Genomic DNA, 14,907 nt, shown 5'->3' with positions numbered 1-14,907 from the left:
TCTACATTTAAATCTCAAGTAACTTAACAATTCCATTTGATTTGATGGAGATGTTTGCACAAAGTAAAAAGAAATGGTCCATAAAAAAGAAATAGATACGCCTTTGCATACTTCAAGTCCATTTGATTAACTCATTTAGGCTGGTGGAACTGAAATGACAGTCACAACGAATAAACACTTAATCAAAGTGTTATGTTAAATGCAAATAACCCTGCAGTACGTATTCTATATATAGACCAAATGTTTATAAATGATTCCTGTTATGTGAAGATGCAAAATCCAAAAGAAAGCTTTTAAGTCAGTGCTTATTTATAAGACGCTGGATGTAGCAGCCGAGTTAGCAGGTCATCAGGCCAGTGGTGCTGATACATGCTTGTTCCATACAAGAAGAAACATAGGCAGCAACTCTGGAGTGTCTATTCATAGTCTATACTGACACGTGAAAGCAGCACCCCCAAGGGGAACATACATCAGGGCCTGGATAGTAAACAGTTTAGCTTAGTCAATTGGGAACTACTTGATTCATTTGAATAACACTAGTTTGTTAAATTGTAGATATTAGGGACCAGTATTCAAGCATTTTTTATTTTTTTATCGATTGTGCAGAATTAAAAATGTTGTACACATGTACTGTTATTTCAAACCTACCGAAATGCAGTTTTCCATAAGGTTTACTGTATGTACATGTGGATGTTGTTGGTATGGACGTTACTCTGCCATCTGCTGGGGGAAAAGTGATCTGTTTGAAATACTGTCCTGCTACTGTATTGCACTTTATTAACGTGCAGAGACCGTGCACGTATTCTTTCTCTTCAGAACATCAGGAATTTCCCAGAGTTCCTGTTTGAAATATTTCTAAAGCCCACCCACTTGATGCCGATCAATACTTCTGCATAAGCGTCCGATGTAAGTCCCAGGCTTCACCTTAATGTGCAGCCTTCCTCTTAGCTTTCCGTTGTCAGGGCTGAAATATGACTAAGCAGAGGGACTGGGGAAATGTGAGTCCTATTAAACCACACTCAGCTTTTCCTGCCAGTGCCTCGGCATAAGGGGCGAAGCAGTCCAGATGGGAACATGTGGCAGTTGCTACCTTTCATCTGCCCTTCAGTGTTTTAGCCCAGCCTGCAATGAACATAAACTCCAACATTTAAAAAGATCATACTGTACGTGAAAGGACCAGCCACAGCCGCACTCAGATTCACTAACCTGCTGTGTCATAGTACCATGTCATGCATTTAGTATAGGGTATAGAAACCACTTGAGAAACAATGGACATGAATTACAAACGAGACTCCATGGAGGCTTTGATTCAACACGGCCAAGGTAGGAAGTCTTCATTGTTGAACAGTTCTGTCTTCTTACCAAAAGGTGTCAGCACACAGATGCTTTATGGTGATGTGAGTCTGGAGCAAGGAGCATGAGGCAGGTTTGGGTGTGGCTCTCATTGCAGTGTATCGGAGCACAGTCCAGGAGAGGGGCTTTGTGTTTGTGCTAAACAGGATTCCTAAGATTTCTCTTTCTTTTAGATCCAGAACTGCACCCTTTTCGTCTGGTTATTTGTAATCCCAGATGTGCACAGCGAGCGTTAATTTAGAGGAAAAGAGGTCAGATGACTACCCAGGAGACCTTGAGCTCTGCACACCACCCGCACTGCCTGGCAGTGTCTGGGATCATGTTCCATGGTGTTAAATGCAGAGGGCAGCTGGAGGACCCTGACAGGGGGCTGCTCCACGTCTTTCTCCACTGCATAGTAGTGTTATGGGTGAATACAAGCATCGCCGTGAAGTACCAGGGATGCACAGCTGCATATATAACATGCCTGTAGGATACACATGTTGCCTTCAGTAGAAGCACACTTTATACTTTCTGGGGATTATCATTTTCCGTGAAAAATATTTCCAGTCCAAGAAAAATAAATATATATTTGACCTGCAATAATATAAACAAAGTTATCATATTTGAGACTGGAACCAGGAAATGTTTGGCTTTTTAAAAAGAAATAATAATTAAATGTTATAAATCAAATAGGTCTGTTTTTTCAGCACTGATTATTTGTAGTGTTACATGAAAGATACTGCAACTAGAGGGTGTAGTACAGCTACATCAGAATGTTGGGCAAACAGAAGCAATCATTGGATACAAAGATACTACTGTATAGATGTGTGCTTAGTATAATACATTATCTACACATATGCTTCATTATCATTGTTTTCTTATTCTTTCTGGTCGCATATGTTCCAGCTCCCACTGTTTGACTTTAAATCAATTAAGTAGTCATACATTATTATCCTTATCCTGTGGATGGGGGGGTATATTTAAACTTTTCCATGGCTTCCACAGAGAAGCCTTTGTTATGGTAGCTTGCTGGCAATAAATCTTGTTTTCCGCTCTTTGTTTAAACCCTGTAAGAAAATGTGTCCCAGGGAGTTTCGGCACATGGACTCAATCCAGAGGCGCTCGTCAGAAACCACCACGCACGAGATGCTGTTTCCACAGAGGAAGCCTCACAAATTAAGGCAAACTCGCAGCGCTGTCTACTTTTCACTTCCCAGCCGTGCCTCCGCTTTTCTGTTTTTTTTGGGCATTTTTTAGCACGCCCCCCTGGTTTTCATCAGGACACAATGTCGTGAGGTCAGATCTGACTTCCTGGCAGTTGAGTTTTTTCTCTAAAAGTTGCGAAGACGCTCGCTCAGCCAAGATGGACTTATGCTGCTGCCGCTGTCCGGGACCACCAAAAGGTAGGCTTGCCTTTTACAGCAACGTATCATTTTAGGCTTTGTCTTGTGGCATTCAAATATGCCACAACTGGAATCAATGAAGTAGAATTGAATTCCTTTCATCATGCATGTCACATCAGGACAGTGCCTCTCCTAGCATCAGCATCTTTGTTGTTGTAAATGGCAAATTAAAAACCTGCCTGACATTCTTCTCTTGACTTACCCACTTGTCACCTTTGGGAAATCTTTGCCATTCGTGATAGAGGCATCTAACTGAATACTGAACTTGTTGTACCTAACGGACTGTTTTTTGGCTGTGAAGTTCTGTTTGATTGCCTCCGTGTGGGTATGCAGAGTATGCATCACAGTATGGGAATCATTGACCAAACACATACCATGTGAATACAGCGGGGGGGGGCTGACTCCTCCCATGAAGGAGTGGTGGAATGAATTTATTCCAGACTTCTGTACTTCTCCCTCCGTTGTATTCCCTTTGCTCAGTCTTCACGGTTCATCATTTATATTTGAGCTGTTCCAAAGGCTTTGGGGATTTGGTTGGCGTTTTCTAACTGGGATCATGCAAGCTCTCACCCAGACTGATCTGCCTACAGTTCAGATCAACATCTCTGTTCTGTTGCAAGTGAACTAAGACTCTGTTTCCCTCTGCTATACTTTTGAGACGGCTTTCAATTGAGTCGCTCTCCTCTGTCATAGTTTATAGTTTATTAGGATCCCCATTAGCTGGTGCATAACAACAGCTAATCTTCCTGGGGTCCACAAAAAACATAAAACATGACATTCGACAGTACATTACAAGACAATGATACAAATCGTGTACGGCGTACATTTTCCTTCAAACAGTGACTTTCATATCAACCATCACATACAGCTTATTTTCTGATTCCCCATTTCCTTGGAAAGGAAAAAAAAAAAGAACAATAATAATAATAGTGATTTTACAAATGTCTCCCTTCGCTTCTTTTAGAGTAAAAACAAACTAAACAAATACAATCCTCATCATAACTGTGAAAGGCTGTGTGTGTGTCTATGTTAGCGAAAGTACCATACTCCTGCATGTGTTTAAAAAACCTATATGAATCGGTGTGCTGCTGTATGTCATAACGTGCCGTAACAGTTTATCAAAGGCCGGCACAATCCCCAATTAAAGGCACAAGCAACACATTAGTGTTGGTGGAATTGTTTAACACGTGTTGGCCCCTTTATAATGTTTTCCTTCTTCTGGGTTGCCAGAAAATCCGTCAAGGCCTGTACTGTACATCAGAAGACTATTCTGAATTGTCCTCCGCACATTCAAGGACCCTTTGCTGATGCAAAAGACAGCTCGAGGTCTAACTTCTATCTATGGCCTGCTTTACGAGGCGCGGCTGGCGTGTGGCATTGCCCCGATGTGCGCTCATGTCACCGGTCCTGGTGTTAGGTGTCCGCGTGACACTGTTTCTAAGGTGCACACCAGCTTATGTTCCGACAACAGGCACTCTGGCAGACAGAAATGGTTTTGATGTCCCGACAGTGACGTCAGCTGGTATTGTATGGGTTATTTTTGCTGTTTCAGTTATTAGAAAAAATCCTTCAAGTGTCAAGGGCTTCTAGTCCTTGCATAGTTCCATACACTCGGATAACAATGCACACAAAAGCCATGTTGCTGGGACAACCAGATGGAAAGCTTAGAGAGGAGTTCACTGGTAATCACACAGTGACACAAAGCTTGTAATTATAGATGTCAAAATCATAAACAAGTGGTGTCTGTGTTTTCCTTCAAGACTTCTCAGTGTTTTAATAACTCGCCCAAAGGGAGGATGCAAAGCGCTCTCTGATTTTTAGGGTTAATTCTAAGGGAGAATATAAAATGCTTCGTGGTGAAACAGTATGCAGTAAAATAGGTCTCTGGGGAGTCATGCTGTCCAAACATAAGGAAGCACTTATCATCTAGGGGACATAGATACGTTGCATAATGAGGATGCATTGATAGTGGCTTGGGACACTGCGCAGTGGAAACATCAAATGAGGAGTAGACATGTGTAAGGGAGGGAGGCCTTGGATGATCTGTGACTCGTAAAGCACGGTGGAAAATCACTTTTGGTGGGGAAAAGAAAATGATATGGTAGGGTGAATGAGTTGGAAACGTTGTACCCTCGTACTAACTTTTCCTTATCAAGACTGACTGGAGCGAGTGTGTGTGTGCAAGTGTGTGGGTGTGTGTGTGCGCGTGTGTGTGCGTGTGTACACACAAAACAACCTCATATATTATTAACTCCTGCAGATAGGGTGCAGCGAGTGGGGAAAGCAGCGAGCCAGTTCCTCTAGCAAAACCAGCGGAGTCACTTGAGCCGTCAAGGAGGACACCACTTCTTTGTGGAAGTGGCTCATGCTGGGAAAAATAAAGTACATTTTGAAATAACTCGTCTGTAGAAAATAAGAAGAGGACTTGTTCCAGTAAACTATAGGGACACAAGGGGGAGGGAGGGAGGGAGGGAGCGATATCGGCCACTTCTGCCAGAGGACTGAGTCACAGCGGTGAGAGGAGAGGGAGGTGTGCTCTGCCAAGCTTCTCTCTTGAAAAAAGTCACGGACAACTTGGCTGCGCAGCTTCTTTTAAAGTCCAGGGTGGTACCGCAGCCCTAGCCGCACGCACGCCCCCCTGCCTCCACTCCCCCTCACCTTTCAACCCCCCCCCGCACCCTCCCATTCCTCAGCCCTCCCGTCGGTCTTCAGAGCCTGGGACTCTCCACTTTATACCAGGCCCGATGCCGGCAAGCCCCCCTTACGTGTTCCCAGCCCTGGTGGTGGTGGGCCATGTTGTTACCTTAATCCTGGCCTGGCAGTGGAGAGTGCGGAAGAAGCAAGGTAAGAAAAGTCATCGCCGCGAGGCTCACTTTAAGAGGAACAGCTGTGCCTTTCAGAGAGCGGATCAGAGGGTTGTTTCTGTGCAAATAGCTTCTGTAGTCGTCCGTCCACCCCGCTCCTCTCTGCTGTGTTTCTGTGGCGCACACACCTTCTCCTCTCTTCCTCACACCCCCTCTCTCTGCGATTGGGTTTCCTGTGGTATGGATGTGTTGCAGTTAACCCTTTAAATGCTGGCTGTAATGTGATGACGTCAGAGTCGGAGTATTCCGGGGGTTTCGGCTTGGTCAGAGCTCTGATGTGCGCATCTCAGCATCAGCTTTCGACGCTGGGGTTTTTCCTTGAATAGTGTTTTTTTAATTGCTTCATCCAAGTGCTGTCTAAATAGAAACGCGGCTTCAGTTGTGCGGTTTCCTTAAGGTGACTTGTTGTGAGATGAAGCCCTTGACTAGTTGGTGTTTACTCATGTGTCAATAATCCCGTTCTACTGGTTTCTTAGAATGGTTTTAAAGCATTTGCATATTCTCTTCACGTCCTGACATGTTCAATGCTCATCTTCAATGCTGACATGGACAAACAATTCATCTCTGTCCGACCCACGGAAAAGCCTCAAGGTTACCCGCAGGCACCATGGCTGACATGTCACCATGGCTGACATGTCACCAGACACACCTCACAAAGGCCCCTTGTTACTGTGCACGCAGCCTTGCACATTGGCAGCTGTCAAACACACCTGCAGCCGGTGACACACCCAGAGTTAAATGAGAGGATGTCTCAGTCTGCAGTAAGGTATTGTCCTTCCTGAAAGCATTGCGAAAAACCAGTTTGGCCAACGGACACTTAAAACAATTCATAAAATGTACTTAGAACAATGAGGCAGCTTAAAACATTAAAGTATAGCCTCCGGTCACATCACAAACCTCTACCTGCATTACACTTCAAACCCGCTGTAAGTGTTTGTCGTCACACCACACTCAAAGGGTTTTGGTTGTTTTGCCAAACTGAAGGCAGGCTGTCTTTTCCCTTATCGCTCCCAGGGGTCTGGGTCTGGTAATAAACTGCACACGGAGGACACACCTCGAGTAGATAAGAGAGGTTTTCACACCACTGACTTTATTATGACAGCATGATCATTTTGTATAGCAGTGTCGAGTCATCAGCGAGAAAATAGACCCACACACTTTCTCCCAAAAGGCTTCGTACGCCTTCAAAGGTGATGGGACAAAAGCAAGAAGCATTCAAACAGATTTCTCTTGATCACATAAACGTTGCCTGCAGAGTGGTTTGACTGGTCAAACATTGCATTGCAGATGCGAGGCTGCATGCTATCTCTACCTTCCGTCAATATCCAGCCGATTTGCATTTGGAGAGATCTACTTTCATCGGTGTATCTGCCGCAGTGCAGGCAATAGGAGCACACTCCTCATAGTCCCTATGCCCAGGACTTTCAGGATGTATTTTCAACAGAGAAGGGAGCTGTGGCTATTGATTTTGTGTCCTTCTGCTTGCACTGGACCCTGAATGTAAACAATGAGCACACTTCCAAACATGTGCAGTGCCACGTGACTTACAGCTATAGCGCACACGGCAAGGTGCCTTTGACACAGTGAAATTAGGTAAAAGGGATTTCAACCCCAAGCCAGGTTTAAAAAAAGCTCGCACGGTGCCACACATGGCGTCCGGCTAGTGGTAGTGAACTCGACACCGGGGACGCAGCACTGTGTATCCTGGTTACAGTCATAACAAAGTGCCAGAGGTCTACGGTTCCCCTTCACGAGGCCTCACGCTGATCTGTAGCATCTCTACAGGATCTCTCTTTAGTTCATTACAGTGATTCTCTATACATCAACTGTTCTTAGTCCTGCTTGAGGCTTCTTTTGATTTTGACCTCCTCCTCCTCAACACTATACGATGTTGAGATTTCCTTTCTGAAGATCCAAAAGCTCTGTTTACTGCACAACATTGAATACGTTTAATCCATTGAGGAAGGCACACCCACATCTGCTCCCATGCTCATGGAGGAGCCACCAGACTGCTGTTGGTTCTGCTTAACCACATGCTGCATATAGTATGGCTGAGTTTAGACCTCGACTGGCCGTTAGCAGCTGTGACTCACTTCCCTAGTGTCTGCTTTCCCTGTGGCATTAATGGCAGTCTTTAGGGGGGGGGGGGGGTTGGCCCAGGGTGCGAACTGGAGGGGAGCAGGGGGAGCTATAGCTCCCCTAGTGGCAGGGCCGGACTGGGACAATAAGTCAGGCCAGGAATTATACGCCCAGCCAGACCACTACCAGTTTTCTGTGCCATTTTGCTGGATTTATTTGTCAATATTTACAGCGTTGCTGCCCATAGTGATAGCCCTCTAGTTTAAATCTACTACCCAAAAATAAACATATGGAGATGGGTTACTATTTAAAAAAATGTGCAAATCTATTTAGGAACCTATTCATGTGAACATATTTGAATTGGGGGTGGACCTCAAATTCTATAGGGGGGTCCCCCATGTTCCCCCGGAAAGATTTTTTTTTTTTTAAATGTTGGACTTAAATGCATCAATTTGGTGCACTTTGAGGGGGAAATAAATAGACTACACCCATATGAAACAGAACTGTATACATTTAAATAATCATAAAATCATAAGAACATGGCCATAACCAATAACATACCATATCCAATATGAAAAAACATTGAAACTTGTATATTTATTTGTTTTTGGTTCATTTATATGTGGGAGTGTGTCAGCTCCTGAATCAGCCTCTCCTGTCTCCCTCCTCTCCCTCCTCACCCCCTTCTCCTCTTTGAGGCAGCAGCAAAGACTAGTTTTAGCTCTCAACAAGTTTTAAAAGTTTATCTTACCTTTTCTAAACACCTAGAGAGTCCTCTCGATGGCCAGTCCGGGCCTGCCTAGTGGTGACATGAGCTCCCCTGGGAACATGGTTTGTGGAATTTGGGGGGAGCTCTCTAAAATACTGATATGATGACCAAATAAATTCCATTTTGGGCATGTTTTTTTTTCAAAGGTGTAAAATAAGTGAAATAAAATTATATTTAGAGTTTATGATTCATGAAAAAAGTGTCGCCTGCTTGCACGCTGCCCGCAGCTCCACCCACTACCCACTCACTCACAAGCTCGTTTAGTTAGCACTGCATGTTTACCAGGCATTGTTGCTGCTGCTGACATGTCGAAAAGAAAAAAACAACTTAGGCAATTTCTTTAAAAAGACGGCCAAACAACCTGATCAAGAAGACCAACCGAATGTAGCTGGTGGTAGCACATCGTACGTTGTGACTGCTGCTACAACAGAACCGAGAGAGGAGGGAGCTAACGTCAGTGCTAGTGCTAACTTGACAGCTAACGTTAACTTGGGGGCTGACAGTGGTGTAGTCTACTTTTTTGTAGTGGGTATACTGTAATAATTGTATTCATCCATCCTAGAGCGACGCATTGCGGAGCGACACCTGTCTCGAAGCAACACCTCATGAACTCCATCACACTCACTAATGCATAGACTAGTCTTGAGACTTGTTATGTGTTATCAACATGTCAATGTATTATAAGCATTTGTATGTGACTTTTAACTGCCAGTGACATTAACAATAAAAAAATAAAAGAATGAACAATGATGGAAAAAGCCCACTTATCTTCTAGGGTTGAACAATTAATCGACATTTTTATCAATATCTCAATATGGCCGACTGCAATTTTCAAGTAATATACAATAAATATGGTCATGCTACAGATGTCCTGGCCCACACATCATATTCTACACTTAAAAAAACATCTTTGTTTCGCATAGATCTGCACAAATATCACACAATAATCATTTTAAACCTATTTTTCAATGCATTAGTTTATTCAAACTTGTTCAGCCCCATAAATCATTGTCAAACTATGTACTGTATCAGCTTAAATGAACAAGCAAACATCCTTGAAGTGCTACAAGACAAATTAGCTTCAAACAAGAAACAAATTAACAAATAAGCTTCACCTCAATAAATGAGGGTTGAAAAAGCACTCAACATGTCCATCCTGGGTTCAGTGTTAGTCCACTCGCCCTGCAGATGTAGCCTCGTCAATGAGGACAGACAACTTGCTTGAAGACGTCACAATACTGTGAACTATTTTTTTCTGCATCTCTTTTGCTATGTGTTTTACAATTTTTGTGGAACTGTACCTTGAGTGCAGACTAGTGCCCATTTTGGCACAATTTTTTTTCCTGAAGCTCAATGAGACTATCATGGTCAGTAAAAGGTTGGTTCATCTTCGCAAGATAGTATGCTGTTCTGAATACAGAATCTGTCTCTGCAAACACAGTCTCTGACACAGCTCTCACCAAATGTCCAACTAAATCCTGTCCACCCTTCTCCGTGAGCTCCTGGGCTATTATGTGTGCTCTGGAGTCTGGACGTCTCATGTCGTCTAATCTATTTACCTAACTTTCTGTCCCTCCACTCTAACCAAGGATGCCTGTTCTTAAATTCCATAGCCTGACTTTCAGTCCACAAGGCTGGCCAGGAGCTCTCATCTGTGTCCGAAACAAGGAGATAATATAAACATTGTGTTCTGACCACACACACACACACACACACACATGCGCGCGCACGCACGCACACACACACACACACACACACACACACACACACACACACAGTATCTCCCTCCCTTTCTCTTCCATTGATCCACCACCACACTAACGTTGATCAAGTTAGCTAGCAAGTTAGCAAGTTAGCTACAGTTACGTTAATGATATCACCTTTAGGACAGCCACCTGACATGGCTCTTCTTCTATAGTGGTAATAGGGGGAAACATTGAAATATTGTCGTCTGTTTTCGTTTCATGTTTGCTTCCTGTTTAGCGCTCCGCGAACTTGAATGGTGGACGGATCAAATTCTGATAACGTTAGAGAAACTTGGGGTTTGTCAGAGCCGTGTGTTGCTGTTGCTTAGCAACAGGCCACAGGCCACATGCGACGGAAGCTCCAGACGTCCAAAAGTATTAACGAAGAGGCGAAAGCGTGAAAGCGCAGTCACAAAATGAAGTTGTTACGTATCATCGCTCATTTTTAAGAGGGTATACGGAAATCACTGGCATTTTCTAGTGGGTATACGGCGTATACCCGCGTATCACGTAGACTACACCACTGGGGGCTGAAGAGACACAAGAAGACGAGCCGTTGTGTAGTGTGTGTGGCTTCACGTCTCTCCAGGCAGTGAGAGGGTTGTGTTGTGCTATAGCTGTATTATTAATATTAATATTGTTCATGGTTGGTGCCGCTGGCTGCTCTTATCGCGTGTGTTCGGCTCTGTGTGGGCTACAGCCGTAATAGGCTATAGCCCATGTGAAACCATGTAGCCTGTTTTTGAGACATTTTAAGTTGATTTAATTAAACAGTCAAACGTTACATTGGTGGTCCGTGGATTATTTATTATCAAGTTGATAGTTGATAGAAGTTTGCGTAGCCCATACATGCTCGGGAACTCTGTTGACATGAACATGATCCATCGGGACGTTTCATGTAAATGTAGACCTGTGGCACCACCCCTTGTGCAACAGGTGTTCTCTTTATAATAGGCCTATGTCTGTGCTGTTGCTATTAATGCACGGATCAGCATTTACCCCCCCCCCCCCCCCCCCCCACAAAAAAAATAAATCCCGGCTCCCCCAGAGACCGTGGTATAGTTCGCACACTGGGGTGGCCTGCTGTGTTTTAACTGAAACATGCCGTTATTGAGCTGTTGAAAGAAAATACGCCCACCGTGCCCCGACATGCGATAGAGAAAGTAACATACTGTACATTATGGTACACCTAGCTTGTCGTAAGGCTCGTCACATTGTGCTCTGTGAGCCCATGCTGAGGCTGCAGCTCGGCTCTGATCTGTGTGTATGTTCGAGGGAGGAGGACCAGTCACGTGTCAAATGGCTCCGACTCCTGCACACATTGAAGCAAATGCATCCTGCTTCACTCTTAAGTATTCATTATTTTAAGATTAAAGACTTAACTGTGGAACATTTGTTGTGTCTTTAAAGAAGTCTAATGTATGCTTAAGTCATATAACGTGTGTCTCTGCTGTGCTTCGCTGTAACATGATGCTGCTGCAGTGTTGGGATCCTGGATCAAGCAGACGTGTTGGTTATCATTCCTACTTTGAATATCGTGAGAGATACAAAGCGGTTTTATAAAACTGACATCCACATGAACATTCAAAACTATAAGGCTATAGCTAATAAAACAGAAATAAATGTGGTGTATTCCCATCTACCAAACTTTAAATGTTTTGTGCCAATATAGTTAAAGGGCCCTATTATGAATTTAAACATTTACATTATACATATTTGTAATTTGTGTGCCTTCTGTGACATGTTTACATGATTTAATGTTCAGAAAGTTCTTCATTTGATCTGGGATGAGCCCAATGCTCTGATTGGTTAGATTGTCTGATTTTTTTTAAAGTGCAATAAATTGATGTTTTCAAAGTCAATGGATAATCGTATTTAATAATCGTGATATCAATATTGACCAAAATAATCGTGATTATGATGTTTGCCATAATCGAGCAGCCCTAGCCCGATTGTTACATCTCTCTGGAGGGAACCTTTCATATGTGAGCCTTTGCAGACCATGTACATGCACACAAAACCAATAGAACACACTACAGGAAAGGGAGGACCCTAAAAGCATAACATGGACCCTTAAAGGCAAAAAATGAAGTCGGTTAAAGAAAATCATGTAGGCACGGCACACTATGCGTAACAACCAGGATCATTTCTAAATAATAATTACAATGTTTTTAAATAAAGCGCTACGTTTCTGTGCGTTTGTAGCTAACAGTTCAGACAATTGACATATTCTCAATATTGTTTAGACTTCTCTGGAACTGACGGGACATTTACAGACGACTGCTTGTACAAGTTCTGAAGTTTGGTTGCTGAAAAGCTCTAGATGTGTTCTTGTATTAACTACATTCCAATAGCCTGATTGTACTTAACATGAAATATGTACTTTCACAATGGTTGCTCCCTTAACTTGAAAATAGGCTAAATGAATGTGAACTATTTCCAAATGTTGCGCTGAGAAAAGAAAAGAAAACACGACTCCTACACAATGTTGAGTTATGTATTGCCTGCAGCTGTTGTGCATGCTGGGAAAGTGATCATGTATTACCCCGTGCTAACGTGCACTCTGCCCTGTGGACAGCCTCAGAGGGGCAATAGAAAGGAGCGTCACTCGCTGTTTGTAATAATCAAATAAAATACGTCTTCAGAAGTGATCCTCGATTCTGTTTCGCATTGAGGGGACTCGGAGGGGTTATGTAACGTGGGAAGAGGCGCAGATGCTAAAATAGGGATATCGTGTGGTCCTCGGCGGCACACACACAGCACTGTTTATTTCGGGGAAGTCCCTCTCAGGCGCGTTTCAATGGCACACATATTTATAACACTCTTTACGCACGAAGGCGAGCAGGATGGAGCAGAACAGAACTCCGCTCACTAAACAGAAGAAAAGTGGGCCGGGCTTGTGACAAAGTGTCTGCAATCTGACACGACCCTGTGTCTGTGTGTCCTCCTCCGTGTGGCTCGGGTAGGGGAGAGGGGAAAGTTTTGAGGGCTGGTAACGATCAAGAGAAAAACGCAAAGGAGGGGGCGTTTTCTGGAGAGTCCTGAGCTGTTGCTTTACGCGCGGCACAAACACACGCCGGGATGGCGGGAGTGGAGGATACGATGCGCGCCGCGGTGCCCTCCTGGTGCGGAGCCTTGGAGCTGGAAATGATATACCGACGAACTAATTACATCCACGAGATGAGCTGCGAGGAAGTGGGGCCTCTTCTGTACAGCAGGATGTGCTGCGCAGGTACGTCTGAGCCGCCGTCTCCATCTCTCCGCGCCTGTAAAAGGAGGACGGTGGGGAGGGGAGGGGAGGGGCTGCTGGGTTACTGTAGTGATGATGTTAACCGCTAACATGCCTCCGCCCACTGTACAGAAAGCCCGGAGGGTCAAAAGAGCTAGGAGAGTTGTTGTTCTATTTATTAGTAACTTTTATTTTACTTTTGAAGGAAGTTGACACAAAAAACATTTTGTTTATGTAAGTGATGGCAACATATTGTTTACCTCTCCTCTCGTAGAGAACACTGAACTGTTATAAAGGGCTGCAACTAATATTGAACTACAGAAAACTCAGCTGCAGCTAATTTCATAATCATTCCATTTGTTAAAGTATTTCCACATGCTGCAAAAATGCTCCGCAGGAAAAGCTTCTGAAATGAACCTCTTTAGGCTTCGGGTCTGTTTGATCAAACAAGTTATTTAAATATGTAATGTTTGCTCTTGGAATGTTTGAAAAAAAAAAAAGTTTCTGATAACTAATTAAACCAAATTATTAATAGATGTAACAAGAAATAATTACCATATTAATCCAAAATGATAAGAAGATTGTTATGTGCAGCTTTTGGCTAACAAAGCATTGTGATGGCGTATAATGGTCCCTTTCTTACAACGTCAAAGGGAGGTGTGCATAAAGAGGACATGTGTGATGAGCTCTGATGTTAGTACACTAACAGACTGCGTAAACATTCAGTCTGGAAGCAATGACAACACGTGTGTTCTACTCAGCCACTGATTATATGAAGGTCTATATTTCCATGGACTTTTAGTTTAGGACGGAGAGAAAAAGGGTTTATCAACACAAGAGTCCTCTGGAGGTTTGTGGCCAAAACCACTCCTCTGTAAACATCACGCTGACCAACTGTTTCAGCTGTGTTGTCATGGCAACCACTCACCCACAAGTCACTCTCCCCACATGCGTAAGTGACTGTCCATGAGTCAACACTGCTGGGCTCCACTGGACTTGTACTTTCGTAGTCTGCCTGTCTGCTTCTAGTTAAACATTATAATAAGAGGATCATTGATTACATAGATGCATACTTTTCTTATGTTTTGCAGTGCAGCCTTTCCAACAGAAGAGGGAGACAAACTGTGTTGAGCAACAGCCTCATCATCTTTTTAATTGTCACATGTGAAGATCATAAATCCAGGAATGATCTCGTCCCCATATTTTAATACCCGCTAGAGTGTGAACGCCATGTGTGGCTAATTACAAGTGCTTATGAATGCTTACTGCCTTACAGTGTTACTCCTATTGCAAGAGTGACTTCCAGTCGTCAGCCCTCTTTAATTACGGAGAGAAACACAATGTGGGCAACATTGAGGACACAAAATGCCTCAGTGTTGTTGCTTTTTGAATTCATGAGTTCATTATCCATCTGCATTTTGTAAAAAGTGACATTTTTTTTTTCTCCTTTCTCCCAAGTTTATTTCAATACCAGACCGGGCTT

General features: G+C 43.5%; 1 protein-coding gene across 7 annotated transcripts in view; it reads left to right on the top strand.

The window, feature by feature from the left end:
• Positions 1 to 14,907, top strand: part of pleca (plectin a) — a 117,194-nt gene that overhangs the window by 56,881 nt on the left and 45,406 nt on the right. For 2 of the 7 annotated variants that reach the window (XM_034093825.2, XM_071204793.1), the window contains exon 1: positions 2,664 to 2,738. The exons of 3 other annotated variants lie outside the window; for them this stretch is intronic. In XM_034093825.2, coding sequence (XP_033949716.1) covers positions 2,699 to 2,738 — 40 coding nt within the window. In that variant the 5' untranslated portion in view covers positions 2,664 to 2,698. Of the gene's footprint in view, positions 1 to 2,663; positions 2,739 to 5,469; positions 5,583 to 14,907 lie in introns of those variants that run through there. 2 more of the 7 variants (XM_071204792.1, XM_071204789.1) reach the window with 1 other exon arrangement.

This window comes from Pseudochaenichthys georgianus, chromosome 11 (assembly GCF_902827115.2).
Source record: "Pseudochaenichthys georgianus chromosome 11, fPseGeo1.2, whole genome shotgun sequence".
Lineage (NCBI taxonomy): Eukaryota > Metazoa > Chordata > Actinopteri > Perciformes > Channichthyidae > Pseudochaenichthys > Pseudochaenichthys georgianus.
The sequence above is the reverse complement of the archived record's forward strand: the minus strand, read 5'-3'. Positions and strand labels throughout refer to the sequence as shown.